The 23,562-nt window shown below is 38.3% G+C and overlaps 1 protein-coding gene across 6 annotated transcripts in view; it reads right to left on the minus strand.

Annotated features, from left to right (window-relative positions):
* Positions 1–23,562, minus strand: part of LRBA (LPS responsive beige-like anchor protein) — a 591,088-nt gene that overhangs the window by 424,810 nt on the left and 142,716 nt on the right. For all 6 annotated transcript variants that reach the window (XM_090036376.1, XM_090036373.1, XM_090036375.1 and 3 more), the window contains exon 31: positions 10,497–10,630. In XM_090036376.1, the coding sequence (XP_089892502.1) occupies positions 10,497–10,630 (134 nt within the window). The remainder of the gene's footprint in view (positions 1–10,496; positions 10,631–23,562) is intronic.

Here is a 23,562-nt window from a genome sequence, read left to right on the forward strand (position 1 = left end):
AATTAAAGGCTGCATTACAAAGTATAAATGTAAGGTGGCTGAATTAAGGTTGCAGAGATCCCTCTAAATTTAGTACCACCTCACTTTAGAGATATCAACATTATACTACTACTAAAGCTCTTTTAATGTGGAGTGCTGTGTGTGTTCGTAATTTTTTTTTAATTAAAAAAATCTTGTTGCATCATAGTGACACATGACTAATCAGCGAGCACACAGGAGCTTTTCAAAGGCCTGTAACTTGGCCAAATTTGGGCACATTTTTCATGGGGATGACAACAGGCACACTGTCTGAAAAAAGACCAGTCTTCTATCAAAATTTAAATCCTGTCCCAAAACACATAAGAATTAGAGCTTCCCAAGAAAACTATGCAAAATTTTTCAGTGTGAGCAAGAACAAAAATATTTTTCCATAGCTTAGTTCTTATAAATACCTGAGCAATTTTCACTGAAATTAAAACAAAATAAAAACTCTACACATAGTCTGCAGCAGACAGCTGATGTGGAAAGTTTCAGCCCAAAAGTTTGAAATTTGACAAGGGATAAGCAACTGGAAATTGATCCAAAAAAATAAGCATTCAGACAACCTTAATAATAGTACTTGCAGCCCTATTATAATTTTTTTTTTTTAAATATCAGACATGCCCCTCTTAACAACAGAAACAGATAACCTAAGTGGTAGCCTGCGTACAAACATTAAAGTACTGTTCTCAAATGTAGTCAGAGCCAATACCTATAACAGGGTTAAAAAGCATAACATTTGTTTCAATTTAGGACCAGTTTCAAACAAGGGACCAAAACTGTGGTGGGTAAAATTAGTACCTGCAACCTTTGCTTTTCTCTAGTACTTTACTGTGGAGTCCATTATTTGATTTGTGTGCATTATTTTGAAAGTTCTGAAGAACAGAGAGAGTTGGGTGGGTGATATAAATTGGGTAGTGTGAAAGTGAGTGATTGATTATATGGCAACAAGTAACAAGTTCGATCACTTAACCTCTAATTTCTAGACATTACCATTTTTCATTTTGAAGGTGTGGTATTCTTGTAAAGAAAATATAATATTGTACCTGGAGTTAGCTGGATTTAGTTGAAAGCATGTTTTTAACTGGGTTGCTTTTTGCATCTCTTTTTTGTGAGTAGTTGTCAGTTCATATACATGATTATCTTTTCTTCCTTTTTAAAACTGAACTCCTCTGAATGCTTTTATTACTTTCCCATGTTTAAAACAAAAAATGTACACTTAGCACAAAAAAAGATCAAATGACATGGTAAATATTGTAGGCTAGCCTGAGGCTAGTAAAATACAAGAGATGCACAACAAAAACAGTTAACAAATTAGACTCTGAGGTTGCATCCTGCTCCACACTCCACCTAACTTCAGAGGAGCATGGCTAACCACCTGTTGTGCTCATGGAAGAGATGCAAGATGCACTAACAGTGTGAATCTTTCTTGACACTGAATTCCATCAGTTGACTCAAATACTCTGGAAAGTACTATAATATACCCTGTCATTTACTTCACTGATTGACTCCTGATAAATTTCTCGAATTGCATAACAGGGATTAAACTGGTCTAAGCAGTTTTCTTTTAAAATATTTATAATGCAAACATGTTAAGACTTCAACTTTGGCAGGGCTGAGAAGAGGAACACTAACATGGAGATTTAGAAATTCCTGATTTCAAAGAACAATACCGGATGGAACTACTGTATATAAGCTCTTAAAAGAAGCTACCTCCAGATGCACGGGAAAGGACTGATACTTCCAACTCCTGGGAACCCAAGGTCAAGCCCCTTTTACTTATTCTTTAAGATCCACAAACCTGACAACCAACAATGCCCTATTCTCTCTTGCACTGGCACCATCACAGAGGGGAGTTTCTGGCTACATTGACTCTATCCTATTCCATATGTCACTAGAGATGTCAGCTATTTGGAGGACACCACAAATGTCCTAAAAAAGTAAAGTTCCATTGCACTTTCCCACTTGGTTCTCACACAAAACTATTTCAGATGTGGAGGCTCCCTATACCTATAAAAGAATGGCACTGCCATGGGCATGCACCTGGCCCGAAATATGCCAAAACATTTTTATGACAGACATGAAAGTCAACTTCCTCTGTAGCTTCCCTCTTTTCCCCCTGGTATGAGACATTGATAACATTCATCACATTCATCACATGTACAAGGAATCTCTTGAGAAATTCTACCAGGACTAACTTCTACCTTTCCATCAAACTGACTCTGGAATACTCTACCCAATATATTCTCTTCATAAATACCACTGTGAAAGTTCAGTAGTCACATCATCACCACATTGCATCAGAAACAAACTGTCCAACTACAGCTACCTTCAAACCACCAGCTTTCATGCTAAAGCACACCACTAGATCCATCATCTACAGCCAGCTGTACCTGCTCCAATCCATTGACCAGAATGTACACCCAAAAGCTGTGAAGTTGAGATTCTTATACTTACAATACAATCTGAAAACCATAGCTACTGAAATCAGCAAAGCCAGACCCCTCTTTGACCTGTTACGGTACCAACCACATGACAAGGACAATAAAAGACCACTTATTGTCACCTAAACCCTCCCGTTCGAACAACTTAGAAACATCATTAATAGCTTCCAACCCCTCCTGTAAAATGATGACTAACTCAAGGCCACACTGGGGGAGAAGCCTGTCCTGACTTACAAGTATCCTCTAAAAGGATCACTCCAGCAAGAGACTATTTATCTAACACCTATGCTTGTCAATCCACCAAGCTATGCAACAGACCCAGACGCCCTCATCAATACAGGCCAAATCAACACTGGACTAAAATATCCAGAGCTTAATTCACCTATTCCTCTATCATCGTATATGCCATTCACCTGCTTTTGTAGGCAAATATCTCTGTTCCTTTCTATCTAGTACCCCTACCCTCTCCTCTGAGCCTCCAGACTGATCCAAGTCCATGGATGCCAGCTGAGGCCCTGTGAGGTCCAGTTCAGGCCCGCAGGGGTTGATCCAGTCTACAGAGAAGCCCACACCACTCATCTGCCCTGTGAAGCCAAAACCTTAAGCAACACTAAATTAGTCTAAGGTGACAATTGGCCTTGCCAATCTAGGAAGTGAAAAAAAAACATAAAAAACTAAAAATGTAAGGTTCAATTTACACAGTGTTCTTCACATATACAACTCACTTTACACAGCATTCCCTTGTGTGTGCATAAAATTTATAATAAATTGATCGTTATCTGTTAGAAAGTTGTCAAAACCTGATTATGAAAGGTATAACCGAATGAAGCGTTACAGCATTACAACAGCATTCTGTTAAGTTTTAAGTACCTTCAAACATCCAGGAAAGATTGGAGATATTCTAGTATTTTTTACCAAAAAAAAACACCTCTAAAAGAATGAGAGAAATCTATTAATAATCTTCCAGGTAAGTGTAGAATACGTCATCAAGAAGCTAACCAAGGGCTATCATTAGCAAAAGCATTGGTAATGTAAAGAAAATTATTACTGATGATAATCACTGCTTTTCCTCTTAGAACCTAAAAACTAGTTATGCAAAACAAAGACTAAATGTTAACCATACGACTATACTAGACTATGTTGTACTATACTGCATGAAGTTTAAAATAAAGGAATCAATCACCAAGTTCAAATGCCAACACAGAAAGGGAAAACTGTGCAGTTTGTGTATGTGACTATTATAAGATGGGCCCCCATAGAAACTGTCGCTATTTAAAGGATACATATGGCCTCACTGTTTTCAGTCTTTTTGAGGCCACATTCCACATTCAAATGTTTCAGCAAATGGGCTACCTTGCTTTTTACCAGAGCAGAGAATTCTAGTTCTGTTATGTATAAATAAATGTGTGGTTGATTTCCAACAAATCATTTTTTTCTGCAAGATCTTTTCCAGAAAATAATAAATATAATTAGTAAATCCCATTTTCATTTCTTTCTTTTGGCAAAAAAAAAAGTATATTTTCATCCACAGCACACATGTGTAACTGCAGTAGCTACTTCAAACATGTGGAACCAAACTGACTTATCTCTTTCTTATCCTTTCACTGATAAACTGGCTCCTTCAAACTGACAGTTTTACAGACATTCACAAGAACATAAAAGAAAATGCAAATAGATCATCTGTCTAGCACCTTTCTAGTGAAAGCTTATTGTTTATTCAAGGTCCCCAAGGGTCTAAACAAATGTTTCTAGCAATAAAATGTTATTAAAGAAACTCCTTTTCCAACAAACCAGATTTGTATTTTTGTATGTATTCACACAAAGGCAATATATACACACACTATGTGTTATACAATATTTAGTAAAATTGGAATAAGAGGTTGAAAATGGGGAGAAACCAACTATCTCTCTTTAATTTTGCACTAGATACAAAACAAAAATATAAAACCCACCCTTTTAAAGGGAATATCTGGTAAACTAATGAACCAGTTCAAAAAATAAGTTTCCTGTGCATACAGACAGACTTGAATGAAAGGTTTTACAAGCTAATATAAAGGATCTGTTACATAAACACATCTGCCTGCTAAACCAAAACAGATTTCATAAAACAATAACTTGCTTACTCAAGTAAGCTTGCTTTAAAAATAGTTTTTGGTATTGAAATAATGTTTAACACTATTTTGTGCATATCTATAAAACATCTATCAGTACTAGATAAGATAAAGTGACAGTGACTCTTGTTCATTACTCCTCATCCACTGCTGCCATGTTCCAAGCAGTTTCTAGACTGACTTAACACTCAGTGTAGAAGTGAACAAGCTCTTTATTGCTTGCATCTTCTTAATGTACAGTAAATTTATGTCTGCACTTCCTATCCCAAGACTTCAAGTAGTTTTTGCTTACCTGCAAAGCAGTCAGACTTATTCCCACTTTAGAGACACAAACAGAAGCACAAGAACTTAAATTGTCATTGCCAAGAACCCAAAAGTCCTGAATCCCAGCTGTCTGTGTTAACCATCCTTTTCATACATTTCCCTGCAGGATTTTCTTTCCTCCATTTAATTTCTCTATCTTAAATACCACTTCTGCTTTTGATCTTTTATAATCCTCTTTCCCTATGCACTGGCTTTTCACAAACTGAAGATACCTCTCAAACAAAGAAGTCATAGTGCTGACAACCATTCCCCAATTATTGCTGCACTGAAATGCAAAGTACAGGTGAGAGTGCAGGAAAGAGCCAGGAGCAGTCTGTAGTAGGTGGCTGAAGTTCTTCATGCACAGTATATCTCCTGAGTGACATTTTGGTTAGCAATGGCAAATGACAGCAAGACTAAGAGTGGAACTGGAACTCCACTTGAGTGACATGTGATAGCATTACTATAAACTATTCCAGCATGGTACCTCACCTTTTAAAATCACATTTGAATAAGGATATGGAAATGCATAGCATGTAGTAAGACAAAAACAAACTTCAACTCTGCATGTCTTACAGGAGAACAACTGATAAAAGGTAGGCAAAGTTCTGGAAAAACACAGTGGGACCAGGAGCACCCACAGAAAACAGGCTAGGAAATGAAAGATTCCATAAAGAGAATGGATCAAACAAATGGGCATCAGTGTACAACAGTTAAAAATCACTTGTAGGAAGACTAAGTGCTTCAAACAAAATATTATAATCAGAACACATACCAACTTCACCACCTTTCAATAGTCCGGCATTTCATAGTAAAATGGACTAGTTTCCCAGATCCTACACTTAAGGTACATCTTTATAATTTCTTATACAGTTCCTCCACACCATATCCAAGCAAACAAAGATTATATTGCACTACTCTAGGCACTCTCCCCCTCTATGACAGTTCTCAGTCATTTTGGTTTGTTTCACACAATTTGCAATTTATTAGGGGCTGGCACACCCTGCTTACATCTTTGATTAGAGCTCTTCCATTCATAATTAATTAATGAGATTTTAAGTTGAAAATTAGTAACCAAGTCCTGCACCTCATTTTACACAGTGTTGGTAGTTCTACTGAAGTTGAAGAGAGTGCAGTGTGTAAAGTTTAATAGGTGTGTAAATCTCTGAAGGATCACAGCCTTGGGTTCTTTATCACAGGGGAATAACTTACAGCGTTTTCCAACACCAACTCCACTGCAGATTCATCTGTTGATCTCCTCAGGTGTGCACACAAGAACAACCCACAGCTATTCCATGCAGCAGTTTCAGACTAACAAAATTTGGAGACTGGGAGTATTCTGAGGCAATGAATAGTAACTACCCTGCAGCATAGTGCTTCTAGCCTAGACAAAGGCCCTGTCTGTCCTGGAAGGGAAAATGCTATTTGCAGCATCTATTTTTTAAGATGGGTCAAGCAAGCAACCCTTTTGAGAAAAACTGGGGTTTTTTTAATTATGGAAGAACAGCTATTAGTTAGAAGTTATTTTTAAATGTTTTATAAAGTCTTGATGTGGAAGAATGCAAATTGTGTTTGCTGGGCAGTTAAGTAATCTGAAGCTTTTGTTTTGTGAGGGGTTTTTTTTTTTCAGAATGACCAGGTAAATGTGTCTGCAACTAATATTAGGCTGAACCCATTTTTTCTATAGCTAATGACTTTCATAAACAGAGCCAGAAATTACAAAGTGATAAAAATTGTGATGGCATACATTAGGTTGCTTATTTTTATAGTAATAGAAATGGCTATTATTCATTTATTGCTGTCTTTCTTTTCCCACATACCACAAGGATAAAGTCCACACAGAGGAGTATTTAAAACTTAACAGTATGTGATTTACATAATCAACACTAACACAAATTACTTTAGTTTAACATATTTTATATCATTGCTAACTTATATTTCCATTTAATCACTATTTTTTTAAACTGATTTCCAAAATATATAGACTCATGTTTTAATCAGCTTTAGGCATGATTTCATGCATCACTTAAGTTTTTCCTTCTAATTAATTAGATTGCCAGTCCAAACATGTCTGGTATTTTTAATCCTGCTTAGTTTCTTTTTACGCGTATCATTTTAGATTAGAAGTCTAATTTTTGCCAACACTTCCAGACATTCTGGAAGTTACACTGCTGCAAAATTACACCATTATTGTTTTTGTCTGGATTACTTATACATGTTAGAGTAAAGCAGCATTTCATATATTCCCAGATCAATCTTACCAAAAAAAATCCCAAGCCTGCTAGCTGAATTCCTGGTTTGCTCCCAAGTAAAAGTACTTAAATATTTGCCAATATACAATAACCTAGGATCTATTTAACTTAGGAAAACATATAATAGCTAGCATTTTAACAAACAAATTCAATGTAACCAAGGATCTAACTCTGTTAAAAACATTTTAGTGGCTCATGGTTAACTTTATCCTCCCTCTAGAACTATGACATGTATTTAAAACACAACCAATTTTCCTAGTCTAGACATTGCCTAAACTAGCAAACTGCTATCTCCTGCAATTTTAGTGATAGACCCGAATTTCCTCTCTGTATCAAACAGTAAGAAGGTATTGAATTTCAAAAAGCTTTTTCCTTTCCTATATCACGGCTGCAACCAGATCTGCACAACTCCCTCATGTAACCTTGCAAGGAGTTAAAGACGACAGAGTTGACAAATACACACACTAGAGAACTGAGGAAGGGGTTTTCTGGGCTTTTTTAATTCCGATACAAGATTAGCAAGGCAGAGAAGCAATTAGCTCCCCAGTACAAAGAATTGCCTAGCAAGCACTTAAAGATGGAAGCTTCCTTGATACAGGGATTTGGTTCAGGACAAAGCCTTAGTGTGCAATTTGGTGATTCTGCTGGGCAATGACAACCATGAGCACACACACCGCCTTAGCACTGTACAATGATTGACCAAAAAACCTTTAGCAAGTTGCTCTTTGTGAGCAAAACTTTAAAAAAATGCACTTGAATGGGAAACTACAGAACAAGAAATCATCCACTGACTGGACCATGTTAAGTATCGTCTAAGCCAGGAGCTAGCAACCTTTTTCAAGCTGTAAGCCAGAACAAACCAGCTCCAGTTCGACACGGGTCAGGTGGCTTCCACAGTGCGTCAGCAGCAAAAGGCTTTCCCTGTGCCCCTGCCAGCACCACACAGCTGGAAGCTGTGCTCGCACCACTCCTGCTTCTTTCATCACCCCCACTGCCCAGATGTGGTGAGAGCACAGCTTCTAGCTGGCAGCAAGCTGCCCTGGGGCCCAGATGCAGGGAGTAGAGATGGTAATGTGGAAGCAGCCTCCAGCTCCCTGGCCCTGGGACAGCCACCCTCAGGCTAAGATCTGCACCCACACTGTCACTGTTTTTCCCAGCCTACCCAGATCCAGCTCCCCAGATACAGCGCAAGTACAGCTTCCACCCAAAAGGGCGCTGTGCCAGGCTAGGGAGCTGGAAGCTGCTTCTGTGCTGCTGCCATTTTTCCCCCTACAACCTGCCTCTAGTGCAGGTCCCCACCAAGTAGAAGTTGTGTCCACACTCTACATCTTGGGGAAGGTGAAGGTGATGAACAGTAGCAGTGGTGTGGGCACAGTTTCCAGCTCCCCAGGCCTGGCACAGCACAGCCCAGAGCAAGTACAGGTAAAGCTCTGAAGCCCCATGGGCTGTAACCAGTGGCTCTGCAAGCCATATGTTCCTAACCCTGGCTTAAAACAAAAATTATGGATTTTTATCCCTTTACCCAGATTACCTTTTATAACCCCCCAAGTCCCCTCAATGAGTTAACTGCTTTGTTCTTCTCTCTCCTGTCCATCTTACCTCTCCCAGCAGTACCCCCTTCTTCTTCCTCCCTCTTTCCTACCCTTTGGATTCTAGTTACAACTTTCTATTTAGAATCTCAGCTTCCTTCAGTCCCATTGTAGGACCTGATGAAGTAATTCTTGCTTACTTCTGTATGCATCTATGGATTTAGTTAGTCTATAAAGTTCAAATTTACCCTGCCTTCTGACTATATAGGTTAAACATCTATTTATCTGCCATATAGAAAGGCTAGAGTACCTCAGAGATCATTTCTTTATAGGTGACCCACCCTACTGTCTATCCTCACTGAAGACTAACAACGGTAATTATCCAGTGTATGGACATCCATACATTTGGAGCTGTTTCAAAAGGCAGCAGCTGTTATGTTCTTATTGTTACATGTGGACAAAACAGGAATGATTCAAGCTGAGCAAAACCACTCCAACTTTAAACACGGCTTCATCTGGTTTCAGAGTTGGAGCAGTTTTGCTACATTCAAATCATTCTATTCATTATATTCAAATCATTCTATTCGTTATGTGTGGACAAACCTGGAACATAATGACTGCTGCCCTTTTGAAATACTCCCTTTTTGGATCAGCTCCAAATGCAAAAATATGCATACCCTCAGGACATCAGCTGTGCAAAGCTGACACCAGGTTAAGATATTTGAAGTCCTTCTACACCTTTTTGGACCCATTATTAGTGGAAAGATCTTTAATTGAACTACAATTTACAAATGTCAAGATTTTTTTTACTCAACTGGAAAAAACCTTTTAAAAATAAAAAAAAAATACTCTGAAGTAGGAAGCTATTACAACATATTAGGATTGCAATTCTTATGCTAATTATGACTAACTTCTGCTTTTTAACAATCTCCCTTTTTTCAGAAAACAATCATTTTAGAATTACGGAAAGTACTGTTTAAAACAATCAGACATTTGTATTTGTTTTGTCTTATGAGAAAACAAGAGAATACAATCAAGTTAAAGGAAGGAAATGCGGAATAAAGAAAAAAAATGTATATATACACACTGTATACAGCTTGTAGACTTTAATGTTACCAGTGGTCAATGAGAAATACTGTAAGAGGATTCTTACTTTAAAAAGAAGTTAGCTTTGTAAGCTTGTGCAACCACAACATGCAAGTAAAGAATGATTACAGTAATCAAGCTTTATGTTTTAAGGTGCAAGTTGATCATGGTAAAGTCTCAGAAAGCAATTTTCTTTTTTTCTACCCACATGAAACCATTGCAAAATGAGCTAGATTCAACAGAGGCATTTTGTCTTCTTCTGAAGTATTGTTACTGGCTTTTGTTAGAGACAGGATAACAAGCAGCTTTGGAAGCCACTGTGATGTAGGTACAGGACACATGGCATGTGCAAAGCAGCTTGCAGGATCTTGGCCTCAGAGGCATAATACTCTGATCTGGTAACATAACACTTGTTATACCAGAAATACTGAGGCAGCAAGAGTTTCTAGATATAGCATCATTCCAATAGTAATTAAGACACATTTTAACAACAGGGAAAAAAGCGATATTTTTGTAAGTGTGGTAGAATTTAAAAGAGAACAAGTTCTTCACTTTCCTATTCTCATAATGGAAAAATAACTTGCATAATAACTTCAGTTATCATCTGACTAATATTCACATTTGCAAAGTTTTTTGGATGTGGATATGAACGGTCAGAGTAGTCCCTCATTCATATAGATTCTACTTATAGACAATTTCATTTCCATCATCTTTTCACTTTTTGTTAGACCATCCTTATTTACTCTGACTCACCAGGAGATTCCCTTGTCAGGTCTGGGGCCTGCGCCGAGTCTAGCGAAGAAACCACACTCACTGCATGTGTGGGTAGATTTGTAGTAGCTGCAGAAGAGGAACCAGTTGACTTCTTTGGAGGTACAACAACACTCCTACAGACGAAATTCACAAAGTCAGTGAACAAGTACCATTTTAAGATTCATCCTATTATTTACAAACATGAGAAATGACATGTCTGCTTTGCCCTACGTTTTCTGTCTCAAAATATGCACAAAAGCTTTCTCTGTGTCTTTCCTTCCCATTCACTCTCTCTCTCTTTTTGTTTTTAAAAGTATAGCTCTACTATTCAATTCCAAAACTGTAGCCAGCTAAAACTATGGGGTCAGATGCATACTGAGGGAAGGAGTTATTTTGGGATCCAAGCTGGTTCCTATAAAAGTGGATTTTTATTTTGTAATTACTCATATTGGGATTTAAGTATAACACTATCCCTTAACACAGGTCATGACAGAAGGATGCAAAATGTCCCTAGATACCAAGGTTTTCTAAATGAAAACAGTGTGGTATATTACTTCAGTTCTACTTTAGTATAGAAGATCTTTGATTGGCATAGTCTTTTATTGTAATTAAAAGCCATCCAAAAATGCTGATGTATAATACCAACATTAATGTCTGCACTAAACTTCAACTAGAACTTATGCAGCATTAAAATGTGAATGTGTCTGAACAAATTAAGTTTATTTATTAAATCAGAGTTGAAGATACAACCCTTATTTCTTACATAAGCTAAATTTCAGGCATTATATTCAACAATAATCATGACACAAGAGGAATAGATGTAAAACGTCAAAGTTCAGCATTGAGATTTATCTGGTACATTACTCAGACATCTATTTATGCTATACCACTTTCAATTAAATTGTAGTACTTTATTCCAAATACCTAAAAGACCTTGCTAAGCAAACGGATAAGCATACGTTAAAGGAATTTTTAATTGCAAGTTAGCTCCATAAACATGCAAAAACCTAGCTAATGAGGTAAAGAGTACAGCTGATATATAATGCACTCCCACAGCAGCGCTTACTTTTAATTACCTGGTGTTAACTGTAAGCCAAAAGTCTTCAACATTCAATTTATTTAATCACATCTTTTGTTGACAGTAGTATTACTACACTGAAAGTATTCCCTTAATAGCTTTAAAGTATTCATTTTCTAAATAAAAGTTACTTAGAAACTTGATCCAAATTCAGGTGTGGTAACAGGAATGGAAGAGGTTTTTCTATACTTTTAAACAATTTTAGTTAAAGAAAAAAGGGTGGGGGGGAAATCACAGTTGGCTTTCTCTTTCAGTCCAATGGATGTCACTGAAGCTAGACTGTGTTACTGATTAAATCAACCTCGCTAATGCCAGGAGCAGGCAGCCCCCATACTTGTGGACAGCCTGTGTCACATCATTATAAGGGTGACTGCTAATGTTAACTATATACTAAAAAATAGAAGCAACAGCCACCTGAGCCCCAAGCCACAACAGTGAGCTCAAACCATGAATTTCCCTATTACATACATGAGTGTATTAGGAACATGTACTGCATATTAGGAAAAAAAAATTTATATCAATCTATACACTGTTTGCTAAATTATACATGCATTCCTATTAAGCTTTGTATTACAGCGTATAAGAAAAGCAATACCTCCCCTCCACCACTGAAATGCAACACCTTGGTTGCATTACTGCTCTTCTGTACTGCAAGCTCAAAAACAGGAAGGTGGTGGAAGACCAATATAAAATTTACAGGGTTTTAGGGATATGGGTATACTATTAGTATTTCAATGTGTCCCCAGCATCTGAGACCCCCACAGTTAAGTTTTATGTACATTTCCTTGTGGGATTTAAGTTGTTTTATTGTCAAGTTTTTCAATAAAATAGTAAACTAAGAAAGCTCCCCAAGTGCCTTGAGGTCTAAAAACATTTTACAAATGCAGATGTGTTCACATGGGCTGCATCAAATATTATTGTAAAACCTGGAAACAGCAGTTTTCTTACCCCAAAAGATTTACAGTAGCACTCTATCTAGTTGCTACTAACAAAAACAATTTGTTTTACAACAAAATTGGATAGGATCCAATATAATTCAAAACAATACATGAGTTACAGTTGGTGACACATTCTGGATCTGTTAGGACTTTGAACAACATAGTTATTATGATGCACTGAAAATAGTCTCTTTTTATAGTTGTTTTATTTTGCCTACATTGCCAATGCAATTAGCTTGACACTGGAAGAGATTCAATTAGCTTCAGAACAAAATATCTCCTGTATTCTCTCTCTTTTTAAATGTATTTCTTTTGAATTAAACTGTTAAACCGTCTAAAGTCAGTCAGAATTCACAGGAAACAAATAAGCAGGTCTTGCACCCTCTAAATGCCTGTGAAAACTACAACTAACTGCAAAGCTGCTTCCACTAAAGGGTCTCCAAGGAATTATGAAGCATCTGTCTTCTCAAGGTCTGCACGGGAATTCTTACAGTAGTGTACATAAGTGTCTGATAACATTCCATTCATTTTAGATCTTATAATCTTCCCCCTTTTTGGACCAAGAACATACAAAGTAAGTTTTGATTTAGAAGGAATTTTAGAAAAATGTTATATATTTTTTTTAACTAGTAATTTATAAGGAAAGTACTTCCATAGCAAGTATTGACCCCAAAAACTGATGCTACTCATTGCTGAAAGCTCTGGTACACAGCTAAGATTGACCAACAGTAATATATAACCTTCTGCAATATCAAATCCACCTATATTTGAAACCTCAAAAAGCAGGTGGTGGGGGTGGGAAGAGGAGGTAGCAGCATCTCTTATACCACATATTCCCACATAATCCTTCACTTTGCCCCTCTGCAGCTGACAACTGGCACTAGGAAAAAAACAGTCCTGACTCTTGAAAGTTTAAAGTATAGAAAAACCTGTGATAGAGCTAAAAAAAGATAAGGAATACAAGCCCTGACATGCTAGAAGTTACAGAAACTGCCTCTCGCTTAGAGTTGCTCAAAGAAGTTTCTCCTTTCCCTGTCTAAGCCAAGCTTTTCACAGTAAGCATCTACTGCCTAAAGATTTTATTTTACTTTTTATTGAAAAGCCAAATAAATAAAATGTTTTAGACACACAAAAGTAAAATGCCACCAGGATGCCACAATGCACAAGGCCATAGTAGTTTCAGGGCTTCAGAACCCGTTCTTTTCCATGAGCTGGGTTGCATCATGGGAAGGACTGCAATGGGCCCAAAAGTTTTATGTAAGAAATCTCTGAACACACTCTGCTCTCAGCCAATCACAATCACCATGAGCTCCTGTGTCAAAAGTCAAAATGAAATCTCAAAAAGAATTAAGTGAAATATTAAAATACATAATATCTCCCTTTCATAACAAAGCTTTATCACACCCCAATATTTAAAAAAATAGTGTTTAAATTACTGCATTCTGTATGTAATCTATTTGTTCTGCACAACTTTCTTTTTATACACACATAGTTATGTAAAAATACTGGTACAGATGCACCTAATATGCAAACACACCTGTACTCTGTGAATTTATGTGTGTACACACACACACACACACACACACACACACGGAAGAGGGAGATGAAGAGGGAAAAATAGGAGAACTTTCTTGGGTGAAATCTTTTACTGGACCAGCTGTATAGTTGGGATACATTTAGACAAGCTTTTGAATGCAAAAGAATGCTTTGCATTTGAAAGCTTGTTTAACTTTATTCCAGTTATACAGCTGGTTCAAGAAAAGCTATCACCCAAATAAATCTTTGCCTTTTGCATAAATCCTGGACCATCCAGAATTTCTTTTAAGAAGTTCAAAAGAATGATTTCCAAAAATATGAAACCAAGGCACATCAATTGAAAGTAGTGTGGTTTACCATATTTACTCAAATATAAGATAAGCTTGCCCCGCTCAATCAGCATGGGAACTAAAGCCCCTCATCTTATATTCACATACCAGCAAATCCACCCTATTAAATACTTTGGCTATCATTACACTGCTGGAAGCAGCAGTATGTGTTCAATCATGGAGACCAACTATGAAGTTAACTGAATGCAGCTCATGCTGGGCATGCCCATAAAATACATGTGCATCTGAAGCACAAGCACACACACACACACACACACACACGCACACACACACACACACAGAGCAGTGCTGGACTGTGGGGTCACCATGGCTTGAAATGCTGTTGACTTTGCTGGGGTCCAACCCAAGGAGCTATATGGTAAGTTATGAGTCCTTTGGCTCTGAATTAATATCATGCCCAGTTTGTGCTATACATAAAAAGGCACAAAGGTGGTGTGTTTAGGGAGTACCTGTGCTGAAATTAGCAGCAATCAAGGTTGAGGCCAGTGTCAAGCCTGCAGCAGTCTCCTGTTCCACACAGTAGTTTCTGTTATCTTCCCTGTCCTTACCAACCCCTAGCTGTCACATGCAACTCACTTCCACATTATGCTTGGGGAGGGAACAGAGCCTGACCAGTGTGTGAAAGTATTGAGGACTAGAAGTTGAAGGGAAGAAATTGAGAGGGCAGAGGGCAAAGGGGTCACCTGACCTTCGCCCCCAGCCATTATTTTCCCCACTCTAGCAGAGGCAGGGAATGAATTTAGGACAGCACCCCCAATAATGAAATTCTATACCTGGAAAATGATAGCAAATTTATTAATTTTTCATCTATAGAATCTAATTATTGCTTTATATTCAGGGTCATCTTGTATTCAAGTAAACATTGCACTTTTTCATGTTGTAGGACATGCAAGGGTACATTTAAATTACAGACCAAACACCTTATGGGTCCTCTGTTTAAAACTTTTATTATGGTAAGCTCTAATGCAGTTCCTTAGACATTTATATTGTATCTAAGTATCTAACTAGGAATATCTCTAAAAGGTCAAGTAAAGAAAAACAATTAGAATTAGTTTAACAGATCAATGATTTGTCTTGCATTAAATTGGTCAAATGACTGCTAATATCACATAGATTAAGTTTTTCAAGCCCCTCTCCACCACCTGTGAGGACAACCTGTGCTGACCCAAAGGAAGATTGCACACTAATAAGATACTTTTAAAAACATAAATCAGTTACTAAACAAAAAGTGTTACACATATAAGCTGCCCTGAGCCTTTAAAGGGTAGGGAAGCATACAAATCAAATACATATATACAATAAACAGATAATTTGGAATAAATATCCATAAACACCAATTAATTTAGACATTTGCTTTAGAAGAGTAATGCCTTAAAAACCTATTTCCTATGTTAATTTTACCATCCTTAAAAAGTTGATCACACAGAAGTTTACCCATTAACTCATTTTATCCCTCTTACATCTAAAACATTCTACCATGTAATTTAATTTATATTTTCATCATTTTATTTTAATGAGACCACATATTGCTCCTGTTATGGGCTAGTTAATGTAAACTAGCAAAATACAAAAACCAAAACATTTTTAGACATTTTTCTGAATAGTGCTTAGCCTCAACACATTTGTAAACTTGAAAAGTTCTTTATCAGGTTGCTTCATTGTGACTTCTTCAGGTGCTTTTGATTTTAATTAAAAAGAAAATCTTTAATGCACACAGCAAAAAGTTACAGCACACAAATTGATAAACGTGGGTCAGGTACAGCGGAAACTAGCAGCGAGCCATAAATATATCTTAGCCAGAAGGTCAGTATGCTATTAGTCCCAATTATGCTCAGGCTTAAGATGAGTTCACATGGTAGACAATTATTCACCACTGAATGAGCACAGATCTGAACAGTGGCTTCCAAAGACAAAAAGCTAACATAGAACTGATCTACTCTGACAAATTCTGCAAGGATTAACTTAATGAAATGCTTGCCTCAGTTTTAAAAATGCCAACTTCTTTTTTTTTTATATAAAAATGCAAAATGTTTATGGCTACATTTTTCCTTGCTTGCTGAGTATACTGACACATCTGCCATTAACACTAAAATATATTTTAAGTTACACCATTTGTTTGGGCTCGACTCAAATAGTTAGAAGACCAAGGGCCAGACCAAACTAATGATCTCATAGTCATTTTAAAAGAAATAAACAGATACAGGAATTGTAACTCCTACTGGCACAGGGAAACTTACTAGAATTTAATTCCTAACATTTTACTTTTAACACTACACTGGGCCACCAAAAATATAGGGCTCTTATGATGAGTTAGAGGGCAATGAGGGCAATAACAAACAAACTTTGCCTGTGTTCTGTCCACTAGGCCTGTGAGAAGCAGCTAGTTTTCACTACAGATTCGGCCGACAGTGATTCGATTCGGCTATTTGAACCACTGTCCCGAATCGATTTGGTGATTTGAACCACTGTCCTGAATCGATTCAGCCGAATCTGATTCAGACATTTGGCTGCCACCGAACTGGCTGAATCTCCGAATCACACAGGCCCCCCATCCCCTGCCCACTCTCCAGCTCCTGCCAGCTAGGGGTCCAATCCCCACTGCAGTCTACTGCCTCGTGCTGCAAGTGGAGGCTCTGCCACGAACCCCCAGAAGCCCTGACAGCCACTGCAGCAGCCGGTGAGTATGGGGCTTTTTTTTTTTTTTTAAAGACCTGAGACACTGGGGCTAGGCGGGGGTCAGGGCTGAGAGAGTGGGCGGGGGGCAGGGAGCACTGTGGGGGGAGCAGGCAGGGGATGGGGGCTTGGTGAGGGTCCCCCCATGGTCTCATTCCCCCCTCTTCCACCTCCCCTGCCCCACCTCTTACTTACCAGCACGGAGCCCGGGTTCAGCTCCTGCAACGGCAAGCAGAGACTGCCCAAGTCACCAAATCTTTTCTGAATTGATTCAGAGGCTTGGAATCAATTCAGACCTTTTTATTGGTTTCCTGATTCAGTTCAGATTCAGTCACTGAATCAGGCCAAATCTCCTCTGAATCGAATCAGCATCCAAATCTTTGCACAGCCCTACTGTCCACCTCTTAAAAGAGAAGTGGCACCCTATCCCACCAACGTCAAATTACAGGCTCTGCTGTCCACTACTGAATATATTTTGGCTCCTACCTCTTTTTGCATTCAGGGCAGAAAGGGGAAACAAGACAATCTCTTAAAGTTTGAGTAGAAATGGTGAAAACAGTATGGACCCTATTGCATCATCATTTTATAGGGAGTTCAAAAAATTTACTAGAGGAAAGAAAAACTACAATAGCATAAGCCCTCATGTTTTTGAGGAATTCAAGGTGTTCCACTGGTAAAATAATTACATCTGTGAACTTGGGATCATGAAAATAGGCTTCTGAATGTAAACCCAATCTCCTCAACAGTTTTCTCTTAATAATCTGCAAACACAAAATACCAGTACTACTTTTGCCAGAGGCAGACCAAAAATAACCAGTTTGGTCAGTTTGACTGCTAGTAAATGGAATTCTATAGGTCATAGTTAAACCACCAAAAACCTCATCAGTTACTTTCTGTGACTCAAAACAAACAGGTAGGAGTTATTTTTAAGAGAGAAAGAAGATATTCATTATGAGATGCTGAAGAAGGAAAGGTACTAGAGACCCACTCTCCACTCCAGCGTTAATCACAATAGGACCTCAGCTTTGTTCAGAGCATCCAGGGGGCCCTAGAGATCTGGAGAGAAGTCTCTTTTGGGTATGCAGAGCCTGAACTGAACTGGGGAGGTCACAAAAGATAAACTCCCATTCAGGAATCAGTGACCATAAGGTGGTAAAAATCCATGCACTCCTCTGTCCCAAGAGTTACGTCACAAAATGTAAGAGCTTCTCATAGTTTCTGGACCTTTCTGAAAAAGCTCTCTTGTCTTCCTCTTGTGTTCTTATCTGTAACCAAGAGCTCTATCTGAGAGAGTATGTGCATGGTTATTCTCTCAAACTTTAGTAGGTAAAAATTACATTTATTCTGTAGGAAATATGACTGTTACGGATTTAATTCAATTTCATCTGAAACATACTGTTCAACAACTGTAAAGGGGCATACATGCCACAGTACAAGGAATCCAGAGAGACTGAGCCAAACTAAGCAGCTTGCATGTAACATTACAAAAAGTGAACAAGCTTATTAAAAATGTTTCATAAGTTACAGCTAAGCCTCGGATTCAAGCACCACACAGCAAAAATAGTTTAATAGCATGTTTCTCTTATACCCTGGATATCAGCTTTCTTTAATGACACAATCACTGAATGTGTCCACAAAGAGCCTTGTAAATCCAAAGAAGCTAAGATTTTATTTTATATTACATATGAGATGTCATGCTATAGATTTTCTCTTTGTCTAAATAGAAGAAAAACTTCATCAGCATTTTTAGCTGAAATTATTTCCTCTCCTTCCCCCAACTAGTCTTATTTTATTCATAAACATTAATAATCTTTTCTTGTACAAAAAAGGGAGTTTCAGAACATCCTAAAATTGGACTGGGTTAATTCTCTGTCTCCATGGACCACATGAAAAAGCCAGCCCAGGCCTTGAACTTTATCAAGATAAACCCCTGGCACCCACTAATCACCAGATTGGATCTTCACATAAGATAAGAGGAAGATTTTTGGCATGGGAATGAGCGCACACACCTTGTTGTTTGCAAAGGCCTGCAACCTGGCAGCCTTTCAGCAAGGTTTCACTCACATAGCTGTTACTGTATACTCTCCAGCTATGGCTGGGAAGTTGATAATCCTTAAGATATGAGGAGAGTTTTGATTTTTGACACAGCATTCCTGAGATAAATACAGGATCAGAGAGATGCTTTGAAATTCCCAGAGATATTCCATTGGTAAACTGCTACATGGGAACAACTTTTAACAAGGTGTCTTAAAAAAATGAAAAAAATTTAACTCACTGAGCTTTGTGTTCACCACCAGACAATACACTAAACGCAAACCAGACACTGTAAGTTACAGAGAGCATCCTGATGTCTGCTTTTCCAAAGTTTCCCACTGTACTGTTACTTTTTTCATGTGCCCCCAGAGATGAAAGCAATTATTTCTAACTCTACTACAGTTTCCCCCAACAACAACATTGCCCCACTAGTATAGTAATGTGAATTAAGAAAAATGTATCATTTTAAGATTAAATACAGCATCACCTTTAAGTGTTTGTAAAATTATTTTCTCCTTTCTATATTATTTAAATACAAAAATTTCTCACTTACAGCGACTTTCTCTGATGCTGGATTTAATATTTTACACCAAATTTAAAAAACCTGATTTATGAGCTAGTTAGCTGTGTGCTCTATTATAGATTAATAGATTTACCATAAATGGGAGATTCTGGTAGTGATATGCACATCATAATTGACTTGAGGTAAAATATGCATCCACTAACCACATTTTTGTCTACCTGATATACTCATGAAAGTAAGGAAAAGAAAATATGTCATAGGTACAAGCAAACTGACAAAAGTGAGGAAATGAGAAATTAAGGCACCAAATTGTAATTGCTCTCTGCTCTACCACCACCAAGTACACAACTGACCATCACTATAGCAGAGACCAGGCAATGCAAAGGTAACTTGTCATTTTTTTCATTCTTCTGCTCACAGTACTTTGCCAGAAACTCAGAGCAGCACTTACCACTAAGGACAGAGGATGTTTGGTGCATGAAAAACTCTGCCTCTACTGGCTATCCCCGGTGGTGGTGTTACTACTAACTCCTAGTATTGTTATTATTCACCAACTTTTCTTTTGTGGTAATAGTTAGCCATTGTTGGGTCTGATCACCAAGATGTGTAACTTGGTGGCATATAAAGAAATTCGTTATAAAAATGACATTATAATGAGTAAAAATTGAATTAACGGTTCTTGAAACCAGTTACAAAATCCTAAGATAAATGGCATACCAAAGACCCAATTAGAATCACAGGTCAAATGATTATTCAGGCAATATACTAAAATATGGTTCCTGCCCTGAAAAGCACTGGTTCCCAATCTTTTTTATATATAAAGTACTTTTGACACTATGGATTCCTATTTGAAATATTTGTATCACCCCTGGACACCACTGAAAGCATCTCAAGGCTCACCAAGCTGCCACAGCACTCTGGTTTATAATCACTAGTTTACAAATGGAGATTTAAAAAAATTCAGACTACACACGGGGAAATGATGAAATAATGTAACCATTAAGCTAGTACACATCTCCCTACAAATACATTCCACCAGTGACCCAGAAACTGCACCTGAATTTCAAGTAGCCATTTCATAGAATCATAGAAAATTAGGGTTGGAAGGGACCTCTGGAGGTCATCTAGTCCAAACCCCTGCTCAAAGCAGGACCATCCCCAAGCAGATCATCCCAGCCAAAGATTTGTATACCTGGGGCTTAAAAACCTCCAAGGATGGAAATTCCAGTCTCTCTGGGTAACCCGTTCCAGTGTTTTACTACCCTCCTAGTGACACAACTCTTCCTAATATCTAACCTAAACTTCCCTTGCTGCAGCTTGAGACCACTGCTCCTTGTTCTGTCATCTGTTTGTCCGCATCCTTTCTGTAGTGGGGGCCCAAACGGAACACAGTACTCCAGATGTAGCCTCATTAGTGCTGAATACAGGGGAATAATCATTTCCCTTGACCTGCTGGCAATACTCCTACCAATGCAGCGCAGTATACCATTAACCTTCTTTGCAACAAGGGCATGCTGTTGACTCATATTCAGCTTACTGTCCACTGTAACCCCCAGGTCCTTTTCTGCAGACCTGCTGCTAAGCAGTCAGCCCCCGGCCTATATTGATGCATGGGATTGTTCCGTCTCAAGTGCAGGACTTAGCAGTTGTCCTTGTTGAACCTCAGGAGATTTCTTTTGGCCCAATCCTCCAATTTGTCTAAGTCACATTGCATCCTAGCACTACTCTCCAGCATATCTACTACTCTTCCCAGCTTGGTGTCACCTGCAAATTTGCTGAGGGTGCACTCTATGCCATCTTCCAAGCTGTTGATGAATGCATTGAACAAAACCAGCCCCAGGACAGACCCCTGGGGCACTCCACTTGATTCCAGCTGCCAACTAGACATCGAGCCATTGATTATTACCCTCTGAGCCCAGTGCTCCAGCCAGTTTTCTATCCACCTTACAGTCCATTCATCCAGCCCATACTTCCTTAGCCTGCCTGTGAGAATGTTGTGGGAGACTGTATCAAAAGCCTTGCTAAAATCATGGTACACCACATCCACTAGTCTCCATATCCTAAGAGCCAGCCACCTCATCACAGAAAGTATTCAGGTTGGTCAGGTATGACTTCCCCTTAGTGAATCCGTGCTGACTGATCTGAATCACCTTCTTCTCCAAGTGCTTAGAAATGGATTCCTGGAGGATCTGCTCTATGATTTTTCCAGGGACTGAGGTGAGGCTGACTGGTCTGTAGTTCCCTGGATCCTCCTTTTTCACTTTCTTAAATATGGGCACTATGTTTGCCCTTTTCCAATCATCTGGGACCTCTCCTGATCACCATGAGTTTTCAAAGACGGTGGCCAGTGGCTCTGCAATTACATCAGCGAACTCCCTCAGCACCCTCGGGTGCATCCCAACTGGCCCCATGGACTTGTACATGTCCAGCTTTTCTAAATAGTCTGCTCTTTTGCCACTGTTGGTTGCTCACCTCCTCCCTAAACTGTGCTGCCAGGTGCAGTAATCTGGGAGCTGACCTTGCCTGTGAAGACAGAGGCAAAAAAGGCATTGAGACTTCAGCCTTTTCTGGATCCTCTGTCACAAGGTTGACTCCCCAATTCGGTAAGGGACCCACACTTTCCTTGCTCTTCCTCTTGCTACCAACATACTTATAGAAACTCTTCTTGTTACCCTGCATATCCCTTGCTAGCTATAACTGCAACTATGCTTTGACCTTCCTGACTTCATCCCTGCACACCCAAGCAATGGGCTTATACTCCTCCCTAGTTATTTGTCCAAGTTTCTGCTTCTTATAAGCTTCCTTTTTGAGATTTAGTTTACTGACAAGTTCCCTGCTAAGCCAAGTTGGTTGTCTGCCATACTTGCTAGTCTTCCTGTGCACTGGGATGGTTTGTTTCTACACTCTCAGTAAGATCTCTTTGAAATACAGCCAGCTCTCCTGGACTCCTCTCCCCCTCAGACTGGCTTCACAGGGAATCCTGCCCAATACCCATGAGTTCCCTGAGTGAGTCTAAATCTGCTTTTCTGAAGTCTAGGGTTCTTACTCTGCTGCTCTCCTTTCCTCAGGAACCTAAACTCAATCATCTCATGGGCACCCTGCCCAAGTTGCTATTTTCATACATACTAGCCATTCCAGCCTTAAATACCATTTCTCTTAATCAGAGGTATTTGAACTGTTAAAAAAATGACTAATAAAAAGTAAATTATTTTACTATACTTTCAGTTTATACAAGTGAGCATTCTTCAAATCATTAGAGAAAAGCCTTATCCAAAGATATTACTCCTATGACAAGGAAGGATGCACTCCCACAAGCTTCTAGTGTTTTCAAGCAAGAATTAGCTTTACAAATTTTCTAACATGACAAATCCTAACTAAGCCAAAAAGTCTGTTTTTTTAATATTAATTTTAGTTGCAAATTATATTTGTTAATGTTTTATCCATCATCCAGAAGTTGGTTTTGGCCTTTTATACAACCATATTTTACATTCAGACTTCTACATGTTTCTGGTTTTGCACTAATGCACAATTGTGCACAACCTCATCCAGTGTTATTACTGAAAAGTTCAGATATCCCATGTGATGACCATCTCCCCTCCTGCAATTAAAAATTATTTTAATTTGTCTGATACTTTTGACATACATTGCCTATTATACTTATTACTTTCCTTCACTATAGATTAATAAGACATGTAAAAATATTACATGAATGTCTTGCAGAGCATTGTGATGTATCCTCAGGTCGCGTACTTCATTTTCCTGTAACATCAACACACCTTTCAACTGATATTTGTGAATTATTTGAATTTGCTCATATTATTATTAAATTACATCATATTGGTAATTCATCAGCTATTTAAGCACAATGTCAGGTTACTATGGGACAGAGCTTTTTAGTGCCTTCCCTTACATATTGAACTACACCAAGTAAAGA

The sequence above is a fragment of the Crocodylus siamensis genome, chromosome 2, assembly GCF_052110815.1.
Source record: "Crocodylus siamensis isolate JL-2025a chromosome 2, ASM5211081v1, whole genome shotgun sequence".
Classification (NCBI taxonomy): Eukaryota; Metazoa; Chordata; order Crocodylia; family Crocodylidae; genus Crocodylus; species Crocodylus siamensis.